This window comes from Lissotriton helveticus, chromosome 3_1 (genome assembly GCF_964261635.1).
Source record: "Lissotriton helveticus chromosome 3_1, aLisHel1.1, whole genome shotgun sequence".
Taxonomy (NCBI): Eukaryota; Metazoa; Chordata; class Amphibia; order Caudata; family Salamandridae; genus Lissotriton; species Lissotriton helveticus.
In genome coordinates, this window is record NC_136061.1 from 989,808,162 (window position 1) to 989,833,003 (window position 24,842).

General features: G+C 41.7%; 1 protein-coding gene across 1 annotated transcript in view; it reads left to right on the forward strand.

The window, feature by feature from the left end:
- Positions 1 to 24,842, forward strand: part of ITPRID2 (ITPR interacting domain containing 2) — a 207,673-nt gene that overhangs the window by 8,516 nt on the left and 174,315 nt on the right. Inside the window, exons 3-4 of the mRNA XM_078681472.1 lie at positions 5,499 to 5,542; positions 13,269 to 13,325. Of these exons, the coding sequence (XP_078537598.1) occupies positions 5,499 to 5,542; positions 13,269 to 13,325 (101 nt within the window). The remainder of the gene's footprint in view (positions 1 to 5,498; positions 5,543 to 13,268; positions 13,326 to 24,842) is intronic.

Here is a 24,842-nt window from a genome sequence, read left to right on the forward strand (position 1 = left end):
GATGCCGGTATGAAGTTGGTGAGGAAGACATGATTGAGCAATAGAGTGAGATACACAACCCAGGGTTGTTGGTCATGTTTGAACAAGGCATTTGGAAGTCCAGCTCGGCCTGGAACCCCTTCAAGTCGAAGTTGCTGAAGGGTGCACAGGACCTGCAAGTCATTCAGTCTTTTAGGTGTGTGCGCATGTAGTGAAGTAGCACTTGTTTACTTTTAAATGTTTTTTTTAATTTTATTCTTTTTTATTTCCCTCCGGTTGCATTTTGTTCATTGTCCTAAATTTCAATGCCTGTACTTTATACCATTCCTGACACAGCTTTCACTGTCAATTGAGCTCTTCAGAAGAGTCAAACGAGTGTTACAAGCTTCTTTGTATTCAAAAGTTTAATGCTGACGTACCTGCTCAACAGAGGTTTCTGCAGTGGGCGTTTTTCTTGCAGTCTCAGCCCAGTGTCCCCATTAGACGTCCATGATTGTGAACCTCCTACAAATCAACATTCCTCTTTTTGCATTTATGGTGCTGTCTAAATAGGATAAAACCGTAATTGAAAAGTTACAAAGACTGCTTTACCATAAACCAATAGGAGATATAAAAAAAGGCTATCCAGTCATTGTTTCCAAACCCATTGAAAGAGCATGACTAAATGAGATAGGTAATTGCTTATTTGTTTGACTGTGATCAACCCTCTCAACTTAAGCTGATCACTAAAGTCCATTGTTCTCCTTTTTTGTTTCTTTTATTTTGGTATCCAAAAGAATGAAAGGCTGAGTTGACTCTGCAAAAATATTAATCTGTGCCTGGAAGTTCTATGGGCGGATGCCGTCATATCTAATTTGAGGGGGATAAAGTCCAAATTCTTAACATCAAACAACACTGGGTGAGCTAGTCTGACTGTTTCGGGACTAAGTACTGCAACCCATAGTCCATTTTGAGCTGCATGTGATTTCTAAATTTCTTTAGTCACCTTAACTGATTTTGGTTTAATGTCTATCCACTTGTTATTTTGCCCGTGATTTATGGTGGCCTACATAGTAGTTTGTAAAACGTCCATGAAAGGCATCGTAAAAGAAAATGAAAAACAATCACTTATCCATAGTTAATTAACATTATTAAATACACTTTACATAATAAAACAGGGGTACTATTGATCCCCACTTAAGCATTCTTTCAACAGTTCGACAAAGTGAACAGAATGGGTATGACTATGCAGTCTCCTAAAGATATCCTACTCCGAGGTTATTGCTTCAAAAATTGATCAAATTCCATTGGTTCAGCAATCTTTCCTTAGGAAATGGTATTTCAAGGCTGCTAACCCAGAGCATGCACATTACATTTGTGTAATAACTCAGTGGCCAAAGTATATAGTCAACAGCAATACTTCTGACTAGTCTTGTTCTAGATCTTTAAGCTCTGTGGTTCAGAAAGGGAAGTCTTCAGTCTCAGCTGTGCATTCTGGGCACTTAACTGTTACATGATTTCAGCATCACAAAAAATAATTTAACTGGCGGCAAACTATTCTTTTAAATTCTGGCTGTAGTCTTTGCTTCATAATCAGATTGGGTAACCAGTTGTAAAGGCAAGAAGATGCAAGATTGTTTCTGACCAGCACGTATGTAGATTTATTTATTTACTGACATTTATAAAGCGCGAACGAATACCCGTAGGCGTCTCGGCGCTAGACCACAGTAATGTCCCTCCCCAATGGTGAAGTTCATGCGGGCTGGTGTGCTGTGTTATTGGTTGAATAACCACGTCTTCAGTCTTTTCCGAAACTGTAGGAGTGAGGGACTGGTTTTTACGTGGTATGGCAGAGTATTCCAGATTTTAGGAGCCGCAACTAGAAAGCGGCGGTCGCCTCAGGAGACTGTTCTGCTACGTGGGACCACCAGTTGATTGAGTGATGTGGATCGGAGCTTTCTGACCGGGTTGTAAGGTATTAATTGGTCTTTAAGGAAGCGAGGCCCTTGATCCTGCATCACTTTATAAACCGTGCACAGTGATTTAAACTTTATCCTGTTTTGGATGGTCAACCAATGGTAGGTCCTCAAAGTATCTGAAATGGGTGCGAATTTAGGCTTTTTAGACAGCAAACGTGCAGCCGCGTTCTGTACAGTCTGCAGCTTTTTAGTGACTCTGGTTTGTGCATTCAGAAAGAGTCCATTGCAATAGTCTAATGATGGATTACCAGAATACATATTGGGTTGATACCTGCCATCCCACAACTGGGCAGAGCAGTGGTACAATTTGCGAAGTGTTTGAGCTTAAGAAAATAAAATGTGACAGATTTATCATCTAGCATCCTGGCCACAGCTTGTCCCAGCTCTAATCCAAGTAGAGCCTAGGGGAGGCATCTTCCATCGCATAGAGTCCAATTCAGTGTAATACGCTATAATTAATGAGTTTTCTAGAAATAAGTTTGATATATAGCATGTCTCGTGGTGTGTTTTATTAATTTTGACAAAAGTGTGCTTGCACAGTGACTCGCATACACTGTTACGGCCTCTAATTGGTAGCAGGGCTTTAAAGATGTTTGGCTTGGTTTTCTTGGTGTATGGTGTTTCACACCATGGTATTACTGGTGGCTTATCTCAAAATTGGATTTTGCAATGTTATATCATTGTTATTTTTAACTTGGTCTTTTTATTTTTTTTGCTTTTAGCTACAAGACCCATTGGCTTAATTAAGTGGTCTATAATATGAATTATGTTTGACTCTTTGTCCTGATGATGGTCTCAAGTACTGCTTAGGAGGCCGAAACTTCAACGCATTGGCCACTACATATTCACATGAATGGGCTTAAAAAGCCAACAACTAGGAAAAAGATTCCAAGAGGGCTTCTTAAAAAAACATACTTGAGATTTGTTGAGTGGTCTCCAAATTGTTGAAGGTCAGTACTGGGACTCAAAAATATCACTGTGACCCTTTAAGACAGTGTGCTGGTGCGGTTTCTAGACCCTAAAGAGTCTTGGAATAATAATAAATGTCATATTCATATTTTGCATTTGAAGCACGTCTTGACATCATTGATTAGATTAATTGTGATTGTAATTATTTGAAGACTAGCCACAATTAAGGGTCGGGTTGGATATTGCATTTACCAAGCCATTAACTTTGCGATTTTGTTTTGGTGTAATTCTTCCTTTAGGAGTCCTTGTTTTTCTTGGGTGTGTATATATACAGCAAGTCTCTATAGGGATTATTGGGTTACCTTATTGTGTGTAACTGATATATAGGAACAGCTGACCTTGATTGTTACTGGCCTTCTCTCCCTTTGTTGCTAGTGCTGATAGTTGGGTGTCAAAGAAGTAGCTATAATATTGCTTAGTAAGTGTATTCATTTTTAACCTGCTTGAGTGACTACCCTATGGCCCGCACCTAAAGAAGCACCACCTCAAACAAATTTCATTTCTGTTGTTTTTTGTCTGTTAAAATTGTTTTTGTATTGTGCATGTTCAGGATGATTAAAAGACTGTAAGTGCACATCCGTGTTTGGTGTAAACAGACCAAATAGTCCGTGTACATCAATGAGAGTTAACTCTAACCAAGTGCTTAGGGAAAGCACCTGTTGAGCTTTTAAGTTCGCCCGTATAGTGATGATGATTTGGAGCCAGCATCGCAGCCTTTATTTAGGCCATAATGCTAGAAAATGCTGGTAAAGTTGACCATAGCTGATCTTCATTACTATGTTGTAGTAAGAAGCCATTGTTCACTGGTCTTCTCGGACACTTGGTCGAGCTAGGAAGAAAAGGTTCTCAATTATTTCAAAGTACTTCTTTTCAAGATGCAAATCCTGGACATCGAATAGTTTTTTTTTGTTTGTTTTCTTTGTGTCCAGCACTAAGACGTCCATTTTCAGCCCAGGAATGTTGGCAGTTGATCAATAAACGGTATACCAAGCTAATAAAACAATTTTCAGACAAAGTGGCCTTGTATTCCAAGGACCCTGCTTGTTATCTTTTTGCACATACAAAATCTGTACTATGGCTTGGTGGCTGATGTTTAGATTTTAAACATCTGGCTTCATCTTTGGTGTTAACTTTTTGTAGCTCCTGGTAAGGCCAATTGTTTTGTGCATATTTGTTTTGCTGACTTGTCCCCATTTATGCCGGTTCACATTTACCACGTTGTCCCTCTGTGTTCTCATTCATTTAATTCTGTCAATTTTTCCATTTTTGTTCTCTTATAGGTGGAAAAATGTGCTCTAGTGACTCCATTGTTAGATGTGGAGCTAGCAGACTTGGTTTCCAATCCCTGCTTCACCAGTTACTAAATGATGTGGTTTTAGCTAAATCTGGTTACCCTGGTGTTCCCACCTATCAAAATTCCCTTATTTAAATAACAGGCTTACATCAGCCTTAAGCTCACGCTAAAAAAAGACTTTTACCCTACAAGCTAATTTGTGATACAATCATTCTGAGCTTGTGTGGTACTTCCAAAACTATTTTAAAATCCTTTTAAATGCGTTCTTTGGCTTGTCCAGAACAAATGTTGTAGCTAATGAATGCTTGTCTATTGATTAATGCAAGCACTTTTAATTTGCACCCACCACTTGACTAGCACAGTCCATCCCAAAACAAGTTGAAGCAACCTTTTGTAATCCATGACTAATGAATTTGCTGTCTGTGTTTCTCTTCGTTGGGTGTTTTCCTTTCATAGACTATATATTTGTTATTCCCTCACCTTGCCAATAAAAAATTATTTTGCTGAATGAACCTTTGCTGATAGTAGAAGACGCAACTGTATAAGATTTATTCCAGTATTTTTTTTTATTATTTAAGCCTGTTTGCCTAAGCAAGTGATCGAGTCTGAAAAGGAACGGTAAAATGAGAGCACAGTTAGTGGCTCTCTTATTTTTAATGTCAAGTCACGTCTTTGTTGTGTTTGTTGCCGTCATAGGTGGCTCTTGTTTCTTCGCCCACGGGTGATTGCATTCTTTTCAAGCCGCAGAATTTGCATGCTTGCTCTGTTCTGCGGATCGTTAATGATCCTGTTCAAGGAAAAGTGCAGGCATGGGTTTGAACTAGGCTTGTGTAACCTTTTGGGCAGGAATGTGTGATAAGAGATTGCGTAAAATTGCATGCGAACGATAGTGTTCACACCCTTGTTCGTTTAAATGATTTAAGGGATAAAAGAAAAACGCCCCATTTTCAGCAAACGGCAAAACCTGCTGAACATTTGTACAGCTAGTATTCGTTTAAATTGTCTCTCTTGCCCTGTGTTGTGCATTACATTTTCCAGCTCGTCAGGTGTACACAGAACTATAAAAATGTTTGTTTTCAGCCTCTGTTGGTGTGCTTTGTACTTGACTGGTGTTTACAGTGCCTTTCATTGAACTTCTTTTATTCTATAGCTGCAGAACAAATGTTTTTAGGTGGGTTGGCGCGAGCACCCTCTGTTCATTCCTTGCATGCAGCATGTTGAAGGAGAACGGGTTGTTGCTTGTTCCACTGGAAACTTAAAGAAGCAACTTAAGTTTACTCGTCTTTCTTTGGTTTTAGAACCCCCTTCGGAGCCTCTTTGGATGAGCAGAGTAACCAAAAGGGTAAGACTGTTGTATATGTTTTGGACTCTTTGTTGGGTATACGATGTTTCCTTACCTATATCTTGTAATGGTTTATAGTAAATCTGCAGCTTCTCTGTTGCTAGGAGGATTACACGCAGAATAGTTTTTTGCACAGTGTAGAACTGTAAACTTCATATACTAGTGGAGTACGCCAAGGACTGTTCCACTTCCGTGCATCCCATTTGGTTATACTGTACACTGAATACTGTAGGGCTCCTTCAGTTCTGGCTGGCATCTTGGGAGTGACAATATTTAAAAACAAAATAATTTACCTCAGCCGACGTCATCCACTCCAGACCTCTTCTGAACAGGATCTATTCTGAACTGAATGCTGGAGCATGGGCACCAATCCTAGCCCTGATCTCATGCAGTGGGAGCAGCTCCCTGATTGGACCAGCAACCTCACTCTGCATTCCCCAGCGCCCCTGGTTGCTTGCACTTACTTTAACTCTGCTGTCTTGAGCCAGCGGTGTTAGAAGTTTCGAAGTGCGCATGTCTGGTTGGCTGTCGCAAGACTTCCGACCAAAGGGAAAAAGTGCACTTTGAAAAGTGCTCGAATATCCCACCCTCCTCCCTGCGGCTGTCATTCAGCAGCAGCCCCATCCCCGTCCTGACACAAGGTTCAGGAGAGGAGGATGAAAAATAAAATGGTAATGTATTACCATTATATTTTTTATCTTTGGGGGTAACTAAAGGGGGGCAACGATCCTCCACTCCAACGGAGGAGCCGCCCCTGCTCCTTCATACACTTTGGACCCAGTCATAATGGGGCCAGTTATGCCTTTTAGTAGGTCACTGATGCCACCATTTCCAAAAGTAAATCGTATCAGCAAATAACGCACATTTTCTGTTTGCCCACCTTGGAATAAAGATTAAAAGGTTCTATTTCCGTGTTACGATCTGTTACGAGGTGTGAAACTTTCTCTGGTGCCATTTACTGCTTTGATAATTTGTACACCTTGCTTCAATGCACATTAGCTGAGCATGATTTACATCTGCATTTTGTGCAACCCATCATAATCCTAGACTTTTGCAGGGTTACACAGTACACTAAGGCCCTAATTACGAGTATAGGTGCTATTTATCACATGTGATAAATAACGATGCCACTCAGTACATTATCAGGTGCCATCAATAGCATCTATTGCGAGTTTATGGGGACTATCATGCAGATTTTAGTGTTTAATGCACCAAAATCCACATGAATAGGTAAATACCATATGTTTTTCCTCTGTTAAATTTCAGCAGGTTTGACCTGACGAAATTTGCGGAGCCTTGAGATATTTAATGCATCCATTAATTATCAGATACGTTAAATACCTTTTTTACCTTGCAGTTTTAAACCGTGCATAAACAGGTCTTTACGCACGAGCCGGAATACACCGACCACAGCATAATCGGACCCTAAGGCTTTTTTGCCCCTAAATGTTTAGTAGAAATGTATTCTGTTGTGTCCTACCAGGGCTCTCCAACTTTTTTTGTAACCAGAGCGACTTATGTTAAATAAAATTCATCCTGTACTACTAATATTGTAAGTGTTATAATAGTGAGCAGATCAGACAAGACTACATTAGAAGCCACTCTTGCAAGATTATCAGCAGTGATCACCTCTCTTCATCAGGCAGGATTGCAAGCAGTAATGTAAACTAGCATTGGCATAGGCAGTAGGTCTTGCCTTTGAGACCTTCGAAGTAGTTTGCCATGTAGTACGTAGTTTCACTTTCATTTGTCAGGCTCTTAAAGCCTGTTTATTTCCTCGCAGACTGCTTATTACAACGGCCTCCTAAATATTATTTTATATCGTGGTTTAGTTTAAATACATTTTATTACAACAAACCGATTGGAAGAAATGCCACAATTTAATCCATATACGCACTGGCAGAGAGTGGTGGCGTGGTATTGGTTACCTTTATCGAGGGAGTGAAGGGATTAATAGCCCATTCTGAGATTGGCTTCTTCCGAATCATGTCCGCTCCCCCCACTCGAGAATGATCATAAACTGCATATAACACAGTGAGCATCTTTATATATAATTCTAATTACTGCTCTAGTGCTGAGAATAAAGCTAATTTGGAGCAAATGCAATAAATATATATATTCACAATTGGATCACTAAAGTGGAATCATGTTCTCACTAAAGCAGAGGGTAACTTGCTTCAGAAAGCACCGCTGTGTCCCTTCAGGGTCACACACCAGATGTATCACTGTACAGCAGTGGGGCAGTTAGTGGGGTTATCTCGCTGAAAGCATGGGTTTACCCCGTGTTCGTCTACGGGATAAACACCCTGGTTTACAACTACTGCACATATAGATATGGCACAGTGTAACCCATCCATGCAGGTCAGCAGGGGATAATAAGCTGTTTATTACATTGTCGAGGGAACTGGGTGCGCACAGCCCACACTCGCGTATTGTCACCAATGGCAATAAATGACAATACACGCTGCGTATCTTCATATAACGTATGTTACATATGGACAGACTGACAGAGGGGGGTGTGGGGGGAACTTGGCCTCTTTCGTACTGGGCACCGCTCCTGCACCAGATAGACTTGCAGGTGCAATCTGAAGGGTTTCCTATATTCTCTCCCAAACCCTGCATGTCGTGCGATGTACTCTACTTGTGTGGAAACAAAACAAAAAACATGCAAAAAGACAGGCACATCCGACTGATGTAAAAAGGCAACTGGGATGCACACTGAGACTCCTCTCCTTCTAAAATTTTATATAGACAAAGTCAAACAAGAGGAGCATGTGGGTAGGCTCTTGGGCCGAAGCTTTACATACACAACGGGAGGGAGGGTGGGCAGTGTGAAAAAGGCACCAAAGCACGTCCGCTCACTCCCGCAGGCAAAATGCAGTGAGAGTGAACATTACAGATAGTAACCTGACCCACGAGGAATCCAGCTGCCACCCTGTGCGCCGCTGCTTGCTCCAGAGAGCAAAATGCAGTGGGAGTTAACATTAAGAAAGAGGTGGGACATGCTCCCGCCTTTAGCCATTGGCGTGCTTTCATTATTGAAAGACACACTCAAAAGCCAATCTGTAGTGATTACATCAGACAGGTAAGTGTAAGAGCACATACTTTATTGACTCTTCGTCTCCACAGCTTCCAGGAACTGACAACCTCCTGGGATTCAAACCATAGCATTCCATTGTCATGACCGTGACATCATAAGAATAAGAAACTGGAAGAACAGCATGCTCATAAGCAACTACTACAAAATCTTCTCTCTTTCCATAAATACACAAAGGAAGAGAGAACAAACAAAGGTAGAGGGAAATAAAGAAACTGAGGAGGAAAGCAGGAGAAAATACATCAACGAGCAAAAAGAGGAGAAGGGCAGAGCGTACCTTCTTAGAAAACAAAAAGAATGAAAGATAAAATGAACAAGGCGTCCACTAATGCATTTAAGTAAAGTAGGGCAAATATTAACCCATTACAGAAATAGAATAGACTAATGATTTTAATCATTTCGGCGGGACACTTGTCCTACCACTCCTCCATGGAGGAACATATCTAAAGGAGGATTTTCTGAACTGAGAAGGTTGGGAAGACCTCCGCATACTCTCATGAGCATTAGCCCCTTTTGGAACAGCATCAGACTGAACGGGTTTGCTCGTCTCACGACCCAGTTGCAAAACAACATTCATTGGAATCTTATAAATCCTGGATAGATTCCACCAATTTTTCCCATCGACTCTTACAGCAAACCGAGAGGTAGCATCCACCCTAACAGGAGGACCAAACTTTGACAGACCTTCGGGAACATTGCGAGGGGACATAATCCTGACCCAATCCCCCCACAGAGACGGAGGATTATAGTTGGCCACATCCGGAACAGGCTGTGTCGGGAACATGGTAAGGGATTGTATGTCTCTGTCTTCCTGTGTCTCCTGGCACCTTGACACCAAACCCCACTTCTTCATCCAAGCAGGACACAGGTGGAAAGAAGCTTGTGTACCCCCAAATAAAGCAAAAGGACTAGAACCTATGATGGAACTAGGGGTAGTGCGATGTGCCTACAACATACTTTGGACAGCTTCCTTGATGTCAATTCTGGACGAAACATCCCACCAAACACACTCAACCAGAATGCGGTTGCTGCGCTCAATGAAACCATTGGCCTGTGGATGATATAAAGCCACACGCAGGTGGGTGATACTGCACTGAGACAGAAAAACAGACCACTCCTTGGAAGTAAACTGTACCCCATTGTCGGATACAATCTCCTTGGGGAAGCCTTCTCTGGCAAACAGACTCTGAAGAAACCTGATAACCTCCTGTGAGTTGGGATCTGTCATGAAATGGACCTCCCACCACTTGCTGAAAGAGCAACCACCAGGGCGAACTTGTATTTATTGCCCAGCACATTAAAAGGTCCCACAAAGTCGATGACCAATCTCAACCAGGGACCATCCGGTGCCTTGACCTGTTGTATTAAAAGTGAAACAATTTTTACAACCTTATCACTTGTCGAACAAGTCAGACACATCTCCACACATCATTGATTTGACGGTCCATGGAAGGCCACCAATAAACACTGCGAACCCTTTTCTTAGTGTTCGTCTGCCCAAGATGTCCCTTATGGCCATATTCGATGATGCAACCTCTGAGAGATTCAGGGGGAACAAACTTATCCCCACGCATGATTAGCTCTCCACCCTCCAAAGTAAGTTCATCAGCGACCTTGGCGAAAGCATGAAAATCACTGTCTAGATGCTTTTTCTTGGGCCAGCCTGAAACGATGAATCCCTTCACCTTCTTAAGTAGAGAATCAGACTCCATTCCACAAAACTAATCGCGTTCAGTAAAACAACCCACATCACAGGCATCAACTGTAGCAATCAGGCAATCTTCATCTGCATCGTTGTCATGATCACATTTCCCTGAAGGGTAAAGGAGATCTAGAGAGATAATCAGCTCGTGTATTTCGCCCACTGGGAATATTCGCCACCCCAAAATTGTATTGCAACAACTTTGAACTCAACCTAGCGATTCTAGGAGTGTGGTCTTTGACAATCCTACCCCCTGGATGAGAATGAGAGGCTCATGGTCTGTAAGGAGTGTAAACATTTCCCCCCACAAAAAATGTCTGAAACGCTCAACAGCTTGCAAGCAATTCTTGCTGAATTGTTCAGTCTTGAAATGTGCTGTAATGTAGACCCCTTCCCCGATCCCCCGGTAGGAATAACAGCAGTTCTAAAGTTATTTATTTTGTATGGTTTTTTTTTTTTTATTATATAAGCAATAAAATTTTGAACACAAATAGACGATGGCGAAGATCAATTTTGTTTATCATATCCCTCCGATCATGGAGGGGAAAAATGTTAGTTGCTTTTTACCCATCTTTTATTTTCTCTGACCCACACAATCATCCACCTATTTTTTCAGATGTTGTTCAGGGACCAAGAAGTAATGGGGGAGACATGTATAACATAGCCCCTCCTCCCTGGCCCAAATAAAATAGTCACTTGCCCCAGCACTCTTTGTACCTTCCCTTTCCTCCACCCTCCATGCCTTGTCCTCCCTTCTTGAAGCTGTGCTCTCTGCGCTCTGTAAGAAAGAACGAATGCTTTGCCCACCCTACATTTACAATGGCTTCCATGAGTTGCCACCTTTCCAAAGACAAAATACTGACCATTTGTCAGTTTTAAGCGTCTGCAAAGGCCCAGCCGTATACTTTAAGAGAACTTGAAAAAAATGTATATTTATATGTATCATGATCTTTCTGTTTTTGTTTACTTCTCAGTCAGGCATCATGACAGCAGTTCATGAGCACAATTAAAGTGCTTTTTTAATATTATTTGCTTATTTCATGGGTTGATAAGGGTGAAAAATGTACGTGCTGCACTTTCTCTTCCTTTAATCGCACTGAGGTTTTTTTCTTCATATTCAGCACCAACTCGTCACGAAGGTATTGTAGCGCTTTACATGAGCACCAGTTACATTACAGAAGGTCACAATAAAATGTATTATAATTTTTTTTAGGTACAGGGGAGATTACGCATCTTTTGCAGAGACTACAACCTGGTCCCCCAGTTCCAAATTTGGCAGCTCTGGCCCTAACACCACAGTGCCTCCCCTGCCGTGTTGGTATTTCTAGAATATTGGTACTTTCAAACATTTGTCCTGGGGCCACAAATTATGGTCTGTGGTTTCACTGAGGGCCGCACTGATGCCAGCATGGTGGCTGTAGGGGTTCTGGCTAAATCAGGGATTCTGTAGGGAAATCTATGAAAAATTTAAAGAAAATCATTTATTTACGAAGTCAACTAAAGATAAGTGGTGCATGACAACACCCTAGTTACTTCATAATTTCATTTAACCTGCAAATAAATGCTTGCCTGTTTATTTAAAAATAAATTGTGAATATTAGTTCTCGACAAGGAACAGTTCATGCTGCTGTTCATCAGGAGGGGCCACATATAAAGGTCAAGAGGGCCGCCGGGCATACTTTGAGTGTCACTGTTCTAGAAGAGCATAAACACAATGCTGGTTTTCACAATGCTAAAACCAACATTGTGTCAAAACTGTAAGAAACCCCAACACTGTGCATTGTCTGCTGGTGAGAGGGAGCACGTGTGCATCGCATCGCCTGTTGGACAGGGACCATGCCTCTCAGCTTGTGTTGATTTTCACAGACACACTTCCTAAGTGTAATGGGTCGGACTCTGATAGTGCTGGGCTCTGGGGTCCACGAGGACTCCCAAGCCGGAGACCGGCATTTGGCGTGAGCTAGGCTGGAGCTTTCATGGGCCCTATAAAATATATTATTTGAACGTTCCTATTATGTCTCTATGGAGCCTTCATCCGATACTGGAATATCTATCATTGTGTGCACTAGTCTGTATTGGGTTTAAAAGTGTATGGTGCTTTGTGTGACCTTAGTTATACTGAACGAAATAAGGATGGCTGACCAATCACTCTAGTTAGTCGTGGCAAATATATGATTTCCGTAAAAACCTGCACCCTATATTGCCATATGCAGCTTTGGCTAGAGGTAGCGCTTGCTGCCCTGACACTATGGATATGTGCATTATCATGGTTACAGTGAGAGAGAGTCCCTGTTACTTTGGAGATTTCAATCAAACCCAGAAAAAAACGCCCTGTAATTAAGTTGTACTTCTATTTGCTTATGATTATCTGAAACAACTAAAACGGCTGTTTCTCCTCGAGAAAATACATATTTCTGCCTAAACTTCTATTCTAAACTAAAACCCCTCAAAAAGGTGTCCGGACGCCTTTTTTACAGTTCGTTCAGTTTCACACTTCAGTTGTCATGACCGTGATTGGAGTGCATTAGCAAGGCATGCTTTTTTTTTATTCTTATTAAACTGAGCAGGCTTTTTGTTGTTTGAATCCGAGCTGTTTTTTCCGTTGGTTGCCACACCTGGTAAACGTTCCACCTTCGCTTTTGATAACAGGTTCAAAGTACAGGAAGATTATGCCTGTGCTCCCAGTGCAAAGAATCCACCTTTCTGTGTTTCGCAACCTCAGTTAACATTAAATAAGATGTTTGTTTGACAGCCTGTCACTTTGAATGATGTTTACCTGATTACGCTGCACTAACTTTCTTTGAGCAGTAAGTTTCAAACTTTTTAAGATCTGTGGACTTGTCCTACATTTATATTAAGCACAAGAGGCTTGAGCGATCGCATTACTTTTCTTAAATGTTTTTTTGTCGATTCCTCTGTATTTCTAGGCATGCTTCTGAAAAATGGTGGAAGTTTTGAAGATGACTTATCTTTGGGAGCTGAAGGTAACGCACTTCATCTTGAGTATAACGCTCGTTCTCCTTACTTTGGTTACATTTTTTGTCTGATTTAAATTCTTGATGAATATGTGCACTTTGTGGTATCCCAGTTTTAAACTGCACCTGACATTACATGAATATTATTTTTTTTAAAGAACAGCGTTGTAGTTTTCAGGTGCTATGGATGCTTGATTGTTCGCTTTTTCAGATGACATTTTTGGATTGTTTTGCTCTCTCATTAACATAATAAAACCTTTATTGTTATTTCCCCTCATATCATAGTATTAACGTGAATTCTTAAATAGAGGTTGTAAGCAGCCGTCTACTTTGGTCCGCAGACATTTGTACTCTTTAATGCATTTTCTGTTCCTCTACAACCTCATTCCATAGCAGTTCCTTGTTGGCCTAGTAAAATGTTTCTTCACTCACTTTAATTATTTGTATTTCTGGAGAAGCAACTTCAGGTCCTTCAGGGTGACTGTTACCTGATGAGGTGATTGCTATCCAGCACAAGGTGCTTGCTGCCTGTGCACTTGTTTTGTTATGTGTCAGGTGGTGTGCAATCAGTGTCCGATGGCGTGATTGCAGTAAATCTCTAGGCTGGGTGCACACTGGTGTACGATTGAGTGAGTGTACGTCGTGCTAATTGTGCAGCATGATGTTGTCAGACTGAGTGATGCACACAGCTATATATCGTAGCCAACTGTCTGTGCCTGGTTATTGGTCGGAGTAAAGGAAGTTATTTGGTGTTCTGGTTTATAGAAATAAGATTTTCAACTGTGCCAACTGATTCACCCTCGAGCACACGATGATTTAATTTTTGGTGGAGTTTATTTTCCTGAAAGTTTACTCTGCCCACTTTGCTTTTTTTGTCAGTGATTATATCGATGTTTTTGTGATTTTTTTTCTGCTGAGTTTTTTTTCGAATGTTTCCAAAATGGGTCTATTCTTACCGAGTATTCAGTCTCTTCCTACAGAGATGTAGGAATTTCTTCTCTGATCCATGCCACAGCACTGCACTCAAGCCTTAAATTAAACAAGCCAACAAAAATGGCATTCCTGCGTAGCGACAGATTTTGTGTCCTGAGCCCATAAAGCTGTCTTCAGGCCTTCATGCAAGTTTGATTATGCAACGAAGATAGTTTAGAGAAATGCTTTGTTTAAAAGATTCCCTGTATCTGTTAAAGAAAGACTAAAAGGCTGTGTATTTTAATGGTGCCAGGATGCATCAATGCTAGTACTGACCATAGAGTTTCATGGTGCAACACTTGCTGTTGGAGCAAAAATACAGCTTTAGTCAACGTGGTGTTGCAGTAAACTGAGGAATCCACAGATGAGGTGGGCCTGGTGGTCCATGTTAGTATTCATTATCTAGCTTGCTGTGTATTGCAATCTACAATGGCTTGCATAACCATGCACGTCTAGTCGCCAAAATACCAAACTTCGGCTTCCAGAGACATCAAAGATTTGACCCCTTGTTTACATCCCTAGTCTCGTCCCTCAGCAGCCCCTTAGTTGGTGCGACGAAACAAGGTTTGGAAACTAAAAGTATACAGGGTTCATTGAGGATTTTCTCACTTTGTTTTTGTGCAATTAACTTCCTGAGACCATGGGTAACCAGTGTGGCTTCTGCTACTAACTGATGGACCATGGGTAGTGGCTGCTGCATAACACTGACAACCTCTAAATGCTCTTTATGATAAGAATCCAATCTTGTTATATTATTAATGATACGTTTTTGGCATTGGAGAGTTGCAGTTCTCTACAGCCTTTACAAGCCTGGGCACCTGTGGTTCTTGTCTACTGGAACACTCCTCTCTGTCTCTTTGGACCACTTCATTGATTCAATGCATACTTTGTCTGTGCCCTTTTCAGAGCAAAGCCTTTTCTCTCATATCGCTCTTTTGACCTTGCAGCACATCTCTCCTTACTGTTTCAAGAATGGCAGAAGCTAGAATCTGACGCCTCTGTCTTACTACCATTGGTACTACTGCCACCTTTAAGAGCACTGCCTTGTTAGTACTGCACTCATAAAGGGCTCCGTATTCTCCTGTAAGGCTTTTGGAAACTTTTCCCAGGAGGAAGCCACTCTCTTCCATCCTTATCCCTTGGGGGTCCTGACATTTGACATTGCCAAGCTCTCATGCAGATAAATCCATTGCCAACTGAGGCATGAGTGACTGAGTCTGGGAGGGTTTGCATTCTACATCTTCAGCCACCCTTAGCCCTACTCTAATAGCACATTGCACAATCTGCCCATCACATTGCTGGTATGGGCTTCACCAAAGGCCCCTTAGTCTTTCTCTATACTTACCCCCTTTTTTTCCCCCATTTTTTTATTTCTCATTTTGAGCCAAAACTTGAAGTTCAGGCACCTTGACCGGTGTCCGACAGTAGATGGCCCTCTGATCACTCATGCCAAACTCCTAGTAGTAACCGAATCTCTCGGCTCCAACCTTCAAAAGTCACCCTGTCCTACTGGCCATCTTGCCTTGGATGCTGTATCTCCTTCACTGCAAGAAGGAGATACAGAAGGAGAAACCCTGTGAACATTATCTAACTCTATTTTACAATGACATTTTTTTTGTGGTGACACTGCAGCTGGACAGAGCACTGAGACCCAGAAGAATACATCTTCAACTCCTGTTTCGTGACGCTTAATCCCTCATATGAATTGTGGTCAGGATACTTTAACATTATTATTATTCTCATGCACAATGCATGCTACTCACTAAAAACAGTTATCTTCTTCTCTAAACCAAGCTTTTCACCGACCCCACTTCATTTACAACAAGCCAGCTTGCTATCAGCAAAAAACAAAGCTGTCCCAATGGTCTTCGGGGATTTCAGTGGCAGTGGCCACACTCTATCCTTCCCCACGTCCTCTATCTCACTCACATCCTTACTTAGTATGAGCCCTCCCCAAAAGTTTGATCTATTAATGACCGCTTCCTGGCTGTGGCCAAATCCTCACTCTCCCCCTCACCCTCCCTCCGACCTTCTAGCTTTTTTGGTATGCTTTGCCTCTGTATCTTGGAAGTAATTTCACCCTTTGCCCATTCAAGGCTCCCTTAAACTTTTATCAGATTCAACTTGAAAAAAGCAATAATAAACCGCTCCTTGGTAGCTTGTGTTTATGAAAGGTTTTGTAACATTACCTTTAATATACCAGATCACCCATCTTCTGTAGATAATTATTAATTGTATTTCTGGCATGCAATATCTTCCTTCTTGAGCCATGCCTAGTCGCCACCTTCTAAATGTTTATTTCAGTACCAGATATCTGCTGCTTATGTCTAGACTGGCAAAACCGCCATCAGGGCCGGCTTTAGGCATGTGCAAGCTGTGCACCTGCACAGGGCCACCAAACCCCAGGGGCCACCACTCCAATATATATCCTTAATATATTAATCCTCTGAGGATGGATACATATTTGCGTGGTGGCCCCTGGCAGGGATTTGGCGGCCTCCGGCTCTGTTCCACTTCTAAACACCCTGACCCCCTCCCCTCTTTACTGGCCTGCGCGCTTCGCCCCGCCCGGACCCCCTCTTCCGGGCCCCCTACCTACGCTCCCTGCCCAGGGCCACCATGAGCCTAGAGCCGGCCCTGCCGCCATGCACAAGTCCATCTAAAAGTGCACAGGAACCGGGATGCAAAGTTGCTGTCAGTTGGTTTTAGGTGTGCATAGAAAGTATTGTACTAGGCCTTCTGCTTAACTGTCTTTTCACAAATTATAACCCCATAGTTTTCTGTACTCTAGTATAGCGTGTAGAGCAAGGTAAATTATTGCATTAAGAGAATCCGGAGTTAACCGTGATCTAAAACAGTCGCCAGGTGCAATAGGTAGCGCGTAAGACAATTAAGATGAACATTAATTGAACTTGCAATTATTTGAACCTGCAGTTCAAAAGATATTTTGGAAACCAAATTGTAAGACGGTAGCATTTGCATTAATCAGATTCTGTAGAAGCCTTCACAGATTCAAAGGAAAATATTTGTTTTATTATTTTATTTAGTACGCAGCGGCCCAAGGGACTTTCCGGCAAAATAATAATCATGATTCCCCTTTTTGTTTTCACTTTTTATGCACTACATGGGACATTTGCTAAATACTGTTTGTTAGATACCAGATATTCTACCATTTAACGAAGCAGAAATTGATTTTTGAATCTTGGGTGTTGCCAGGGATACTGCAATTGTAGTGAAGAACCCAGTGCACACAACAGGCGCCATCTCTGGATTAACAACTTCATTTGGAAACTATTATCGCTACAAAGTAAACTTGGATAACATTTAGGCAATAGCTGCAATCTATATAATTTCCTGTCAGTGGCTCAGCAGATGTCCAATATCTACGTTGGGAGGGGGGGGGGATGGGGGGCAGAAATCGCACGATGGCTAGAGGGCTAATTATATGCAAATTCTAGCGAACACTATCTTCGATTTAGAGAAATGGCATAATAGTCTTTCTCGCTCATTGATAGAGTAAATCTGCATTCTTCCAATATTATGTGTTTTTTGTGGGCCAGTCACTGTTTCATTCCCTTTTCTTCTATGGAGTTTGTTTATATGTGAACACAGAAGAGCAATAGTCATTGAGATGGTTGAAGCCTAAACATTCAGTGGGCGGGCTTCTTTTAGATGGTACTAATAGGCATCAGTGCATATGCTCTGCTTCAAACTTTAACCACCGTATTACATCCATTATTTTTCTAAACTATTTTAAAACTGTCTATTCAAATTGAGCGAGCTAACCTTTTACAAAGAAACTCTGGTTTAAGATAAACAAATGAGCATAGACTTACTGATGCAAATGCGCAAAGTATGAAGATACAGGGCATTTCTTTAATTGAACATCTATGTGAATAAAAACAGTATGACAAATTTTGAGGGCATCCAAAAGCAATATCATTTTTCAAAAATGAGGTTTAGGTACTAACAGGAATATTCAGGTTTCTAATAACATTGGTGAGACTTTGAAATCTACGGGTGAACCTCCAGAAGAACTTGCACTGCTAAAATGGCTCTTGGAGGTTGTATTAATTGCTAAAAGCCATCTCCCCAAAAGATGTGGAGCACAGAGTTACAGTGTCTGGTGGCCAACTGCTCCCTATAGCCGTGGCTCATGTACATCAGACAATACCTCTTGCTGACCAAACTCCTACATCAAAACACAATCGGATGATACGTCTGCTTTATTGAACCATGGACACACTTTTGAATTGGGGCAAAAGGCAGGGGAAGGAAGGCATTTTCGAGATCTTGCCCTAGATGTGCGGAGCCGCTGCACAATTTCGAGCACATGTTTAACATGACCAGTATTTTAAAAAAATTGGGAAGTTGTCATAAGATAAAATTGAGGAGATCTAGTGATATTTCTCAAGATCCTCTGAGCAAATACTGTTTTGGGCAGTTGTAGATGAAGAGATCTGTGTTTATCTACAGCTGTGTGTTGGTGGGGCAGTTTATTGCAGTGAAAATTGGGTTGGGGAAAAACGCTTTCACAGTTTATTGAAACTGTGAATAACTATATCATGGAATGGGGTAGTAAGATGGGCACCAAAGGAAAATTGAATGGAGGTGGAAGCCAACTTGAGCTTTTCTTGCTATCAAGTTAGACATAAAATCAGTTCATATTGTATCCACAACTGATTAAAAGTATAAATGCTCAACTATCATGATACTTTCCTTTTTTATTTTTATTTATATTTACCTTTGTCTTTTTTTCCATCCTAAATGCACACTTTAACCCGTTTACTGCTTCGAACGTTCAGCGCCAGTGCTGAACGTTCGAAGAAACGGGTGCGTCCGCGTCGGCCAACGGACGTGCGCAGCACTGGCAAAGGTAGTGCTCGCGACGACCGGTGGCCGACGGCAGCACTAAAGGGGTTAATTCTCTGGGCCTGGCTATGCCTTTATTATGATCTTTTCCTTCTGCAGCTAAACAATAAAATAAAAAACAATCTGCATTAGGAACATACCTAAAATCAGGCGGCCCTAATGTAACAATCAAGTGTCTTATGTAATACTTAAAGTAAGTCAAAGAATAAAATATCCCTTGGGTAAATCAATCAAGCTCCTAGTCATATATACTGAACTCGCACGTTATGAATGTGTGAGTTCAGTATATATGACTAGGATTGATTTACCCAAGGGATATTTTATTCTTTGATATAATCTGGTACCCTGTCCCTTGGATAGCTGGCCATTCCCTTTTATTTCTGCAATACTTAAAGTAAGAACTCTTTTATATTTAGTGTCCATACAAGGCATTACATTTGTAGGTAACCAAGTGGCAGAAGTGTTAAGGCAGACACGTCGAGCACCCAACATAAGAGATGACACTTAGAAATGTGGGCATATTTTAGGACTGCTGTCTGATGGCATGAAACTTAACGCCCCCAGTTTCTTAGGCACACCATTTTTATACGGCATGTTTGTTTTATTTAGAAACAATGTTACTAGATACAAGAATAATCCTACGCTAAGATAAAGAAAAGGCACTGTTTTAGAAAGCCCCATGTATCTGCTCTTCACCTTCATGGATTGCAAATAAAAATAGTTAATAAAAACGTTTAGGAAATAAACCTTTTTTTACATCTAAATTCATCAGTAATCGGCACTTTATTGCTGTAATGTTCTATTTCCTGAACCTCCATGACACCGGTGTATTCTGGGTTGTCATGCTGTGGCTTAATGCGTGATCAATGGCAAAAGGAAACTATGACAACTGTTGTCTCCTAGGAAATGTAATCTTGCAGAGGCACACAGAAAGGCAAATAAAGCTGAGTCAGTGGCATGCCGAGCAAATACAGACATGCAGCTTTTCCTGCCTTTCAGACACACTAGCCTGGAATAAAATATCAATTTCTCTGGAAGTCAATGTGGTTCCATAATCCTTTGTGTTCCCAAAAATTGATATGCACCAGTATCCAATGCATAAATCTCCGTGCAGAGAAATGGAAATCGGGGCTGTGCAAAAACACGCTATAATTGTAAAACCTTCTCAACCGCCACTCGATGAGATGCTTTGTACAACACTAGAGTAATATTTGATGCCAGTGTGGGGACAGGCACACGCGCATGATGTTTTAACATTTGAACTGTGTTGATTGTTAAGATCATGTTTGTATTTTATGCACAAATGGCAACTCCTGGATATTTTTTTTTCCCTTGGGGAGTCGCAAAGTGATGCAAGTGAGTTGTCGGATGCTGGGAGGTGAGGGAGTGTTGGCCGAGAGTGAGAGAGTAAAAAGAGGGTGCGGTATTGTAGGTTAAGTTTTGTGAGTATTGAGAGATATAGAATTGGGTTGACAGTTAATCGGCGTTGAGAGGAGATGAGAACAGACCTTGTGAGTTACTCTGAAATTGTTGACAACTGAAAAAAAAATTGATTGACATTACCACTTTTTGGTTTGGGAGTCCCTGGTTCTTGTAGTGTCACGTTGGTATGGAACCTTGAGCAGTGAGGGAGAACCGAGTCCAGCCCTCGCAATGTAGTTATTAATATGGCAGCCAGGCCTGCACTACTAGCGTGTGTGGGGGGGAGGGCAGCCTAGGTGGACATTGCAGACTTGATGGTATTTGAAAACTTTAGCTGTTCTGAAACCGTATGGATGTTAGGGAGTTGTAAAAGATTGGAAAGGAAATTGCGAAAAAACTATAATTTAGACCCCAAAAGAGAATATAAACAATCACTTAAAGGCCATTATAAGAAAGTCTGAGGCCAAAAAAAACTATTTTACAAACAAAATAAAATCGTCCATATCTAAAAGTAAAGAGTTGTTTAAAATTGTAAAATCTTTAACTAACCCGGCTCTGGAGATGAAGGTCGCACCCTCCACTGCAGATTGGCCGCTACTATTAGCAACTTTTTTTCATGAAAAGATCAGAATGATTCAAGAAACTCTGAGGGCAAAATCGTCTTGGACGGACGAAACCTCATCTAGTCACGTTGTGGAGTCGGGGGATGGTCCTATGTACTTGTTACAGCAGTTTGCCCTGATGCCTCGGGAAACTTCCCTAGCTAGCATCAAAGGCCTGAAGTCGGGCTCCCCTTCCGACCCCTGTCCTGTAAAGGTAGTAGTGTCAATTGCTCAAGTTAATAATCCAGTTGTAAATAAAATCTGCAACGCCTCATTAGAATCTGGCACATGCCAACGAGATGGAAGCAGGCAATAATCCTGCCACTGATTTAAAAACAGACCACAGACCTGAAATTGTCGGATAGTTATAGGCCCATCTCTCTTCTCCCCGCCTTTTCTAAGGTGGCGGAGAAATATGTGAACTCGGTCATTACTACTTACGTGGAAACGACTCCACAATAGTCAGTCGGGGTTTCGACACAATTATAGCACCGAGACCGCCCTCTTAGAAGGATCTGAATACATAAAGGAGACCTTGGACGGGGGTGGGAAGGCCGTTTTGATTTTGTTAAATTTATCAGCGGCCTCGACGCCGTGCCTCATGTTAAACTACTGGACAGGATTCAGGATCTTGGTATCGGAGGCTCTGTATTAAAATGGCTAACCTCCTATTTGAAAGACTGGGATCAGGAGGTTTGGTGTCCTGCCTATTCAGCCAAAATCCCTAAAATGGAGGTTGGAGTCCCTTGGGGCTCCATTCTCAGCCAGACATTATTCAATCACTACATGTCCCCTTTAGCTGGACTGGCTGAGTCTTATGGAGTGAAAATCATCTCATACGCTGATGATACTCCGCTCCTCTTCTCCTGTGACAAAGGGATGAATTTTGAGGGTACCGTGATCAAAACCTGCCTCTAAAGTGTTTACGTTGTTAAGATCTAACCAGCTGAAATGCAAGCCGGGAAAGTCGGAAATCATCTTTTTTGGCACTCAATTGCCAGTTGACTAGAGACTCTACTGACCTGAATATATGTCGCCACCCTCCTTGCCTCAACAAAAAGTTAAGATTTAGGCATTTTGATAGATGATCGCCTATCAATGAAGGCCCAAGTCCATTCAGTGGTAAGAACATGCTTTGGTCTCCTCAGAATGTTGAGGAAATGTTTTCCTCTCCTGTCTCTTGAACACAGGAAATCTGTGGTCCAAGCACTAATCACTTTTTTTTTTTGCAGAGTTTTATATAGCCCGAACTAGACCCGAATCAGGTATCAGAGCGCTTTACATAGCACCAGTTACGTTACATGAGGACGGACACACATTCATTTTAGGGTCGGGGAAATTAAGTGATTTGCCCAGAATCACAGGAGGTTTTGGCGTCGTTACCGAGACTCGAACCCAGATCCCCAGGTCCGAGGTCAAGCGCCCTAGCCGTTAGGCCAACTCCTCTCCCCAAATCACCTCATTCTGGAAGGCCGAGATAAGAGTGTATTCACATAGTCCAATCACTTAAAGATTGGACTATGTGAATACACTGTTATCTCGGCCTTCCAGAATATTATCTCGGCCTTCCAGAATATCTTCTCAAACGTCTGAAGGTGACACAGAATGCCACGGCTAGAACCATTCTCAGGCTTAAGGTGAGGACACACATGTCCCCCTACCTTAGAAAACTTCATTGGCTCCTGGTAACAGAATCTGATTTAAAGCGATAGTACTATTCTTCGAATCTTGGCACGGAACAGGAGCCAAGTATCTGTGTAGTAGGATCTCTCATTATGCCCCTTCCAGATTGCTGAGGTCTTCCTCAATGAAGCTAGCCAAGGTACCCAGAATTTTCTGCGTGCAGTCTGGGGGATCCTGATTTGGGCTTCTAGGCGCTCCGGCCTGGAATGCGCTCCCCGCCTCACAGAGCGGGGACGGATTGTACCATTTTCAGAAAGCGTCTTAAAACCCTGCTTTTTAACCAAAAACCGCGAGGACTTCTTTTTGCGCGTTTTAGGTTTCCTTATCTGTGTCCTTCATGTGCTTGGAGGTCATTGGGCGGTTCTATGCTGGGGGGGCCTATTGATGCGCCCGGACACACGATTGAGTAGCTGTGCGCTATGGAAATGCCTTTATATTCCTATTCAAATTGCTGAAATCGACTGGAACGCTGTTAATTGTCTTGACTGGTGCATAGCTTTCTGTTCCTTTTGATCCTATACATTTTGAGTGATGAATGTTAGAGGTATTTAAAAATCCTCTTTTCTTTGTGTTGAGATCGGTTACTGTTCTGTTTGCTTAATCCAATCTGTAAATCTCTATTACTATTTTGTGGGAGGCATCGGTTTGATGTGGATACAAAAAAGGTCGTCTAATGGATGGGGGGGGTGAGTGTGTGCACCCCCAACCCCCAAATCTGTAAATCTCTATTACTAGTTTGTGGGAGGCATCTGTTTGATTTGGATACAAAAAAAAGGTCTTCTAGTGGTGGTGGGGGGGGGGGGGGGTGATAGTGATGGTTTCAAAGCCTTCTTGGTGGGAAAGCCCTGCCTTGTTTTTCTTTATTTAGCTGATTACCTAACACTTGTGTATTTTGGTAAAAGAGGAACCCCTGTCGTACCTTGTCTTAAGTTACTAGAAGAGTCTAGAATTGATTAGCACTCTAAAGAGTGTGACCTGTCTAGAAGGGAAAGCGTCCCCTATAGAATGCTTTGAGTCCAGCTTTAATCTTTTAATTTTTTTTGTAAAGGTCTGGTTTAGATATGGGTTTCGTTGTCTGAGAATTGCATATTATTTAAATAAATAATAATAATGGTAATACATACATACATACATACATGCATACATACAAGGGCTTTGAGATGACTCTCGTCATCCATTGGTTTAATATACTATCATTCACATTCTGCCCACCACAGCCTACGGCACTGGATCTGTTCACCTTAGCCATCAGCACTCCTGCATTTGAGTGGCAGCATTTGTTCCTGATCACATGTCGGTTGAAAAAGTAGTACTTTTCTGCATCACGTCTGGTTGGCCCATCTTTATTTCAATTTTTGTTTTTTGTTTGCTGCATGTTTTACTTTGTATACATATGCTTGCCATCTTTAGACCGTGGTATTTTTGCTTATTTGGTTTTCATGCTTATATTTGTAATTCTAATTGCATGTGCTAGCAAAATATCATTTAAACAGAATCCCACATATGCTAAAGACAGACCTGTTGGCATTGCCTATAAATATTTACACACATATATATCGAGTCACAGAGGTGGTCCAAGTCTGGGTAATGGCGGCGCACTTGCTGGCGGTGCGTAGCTCTGCGGCAGGACCAAGCCGCTACACATTACAACACTTTCTCCCCCCTTCAAGGAAACGATGAGCCGCGCACGCAACACGGATTTGCGTTGCGTGTGTAACTCATCGTTTCCTTGAAGGGGGAGAAAGTGTTGTAAAAAAAATATATATTAATATATATATATATATATATATATATATATATTATTTACATTATACACACACACTGATGGCGATTGAGCTCACTTGAGCATGTGGCACTGGGATTTCTTTTCCAGGGGATTTAAAGGCCTGGCCGAGCAGGAGGTCCCAATATATTCCTTTGGCAAAGTGGGGAAGCCATAGAGAGTGAGTGTGAGCTTTATATGCATGAATTATAT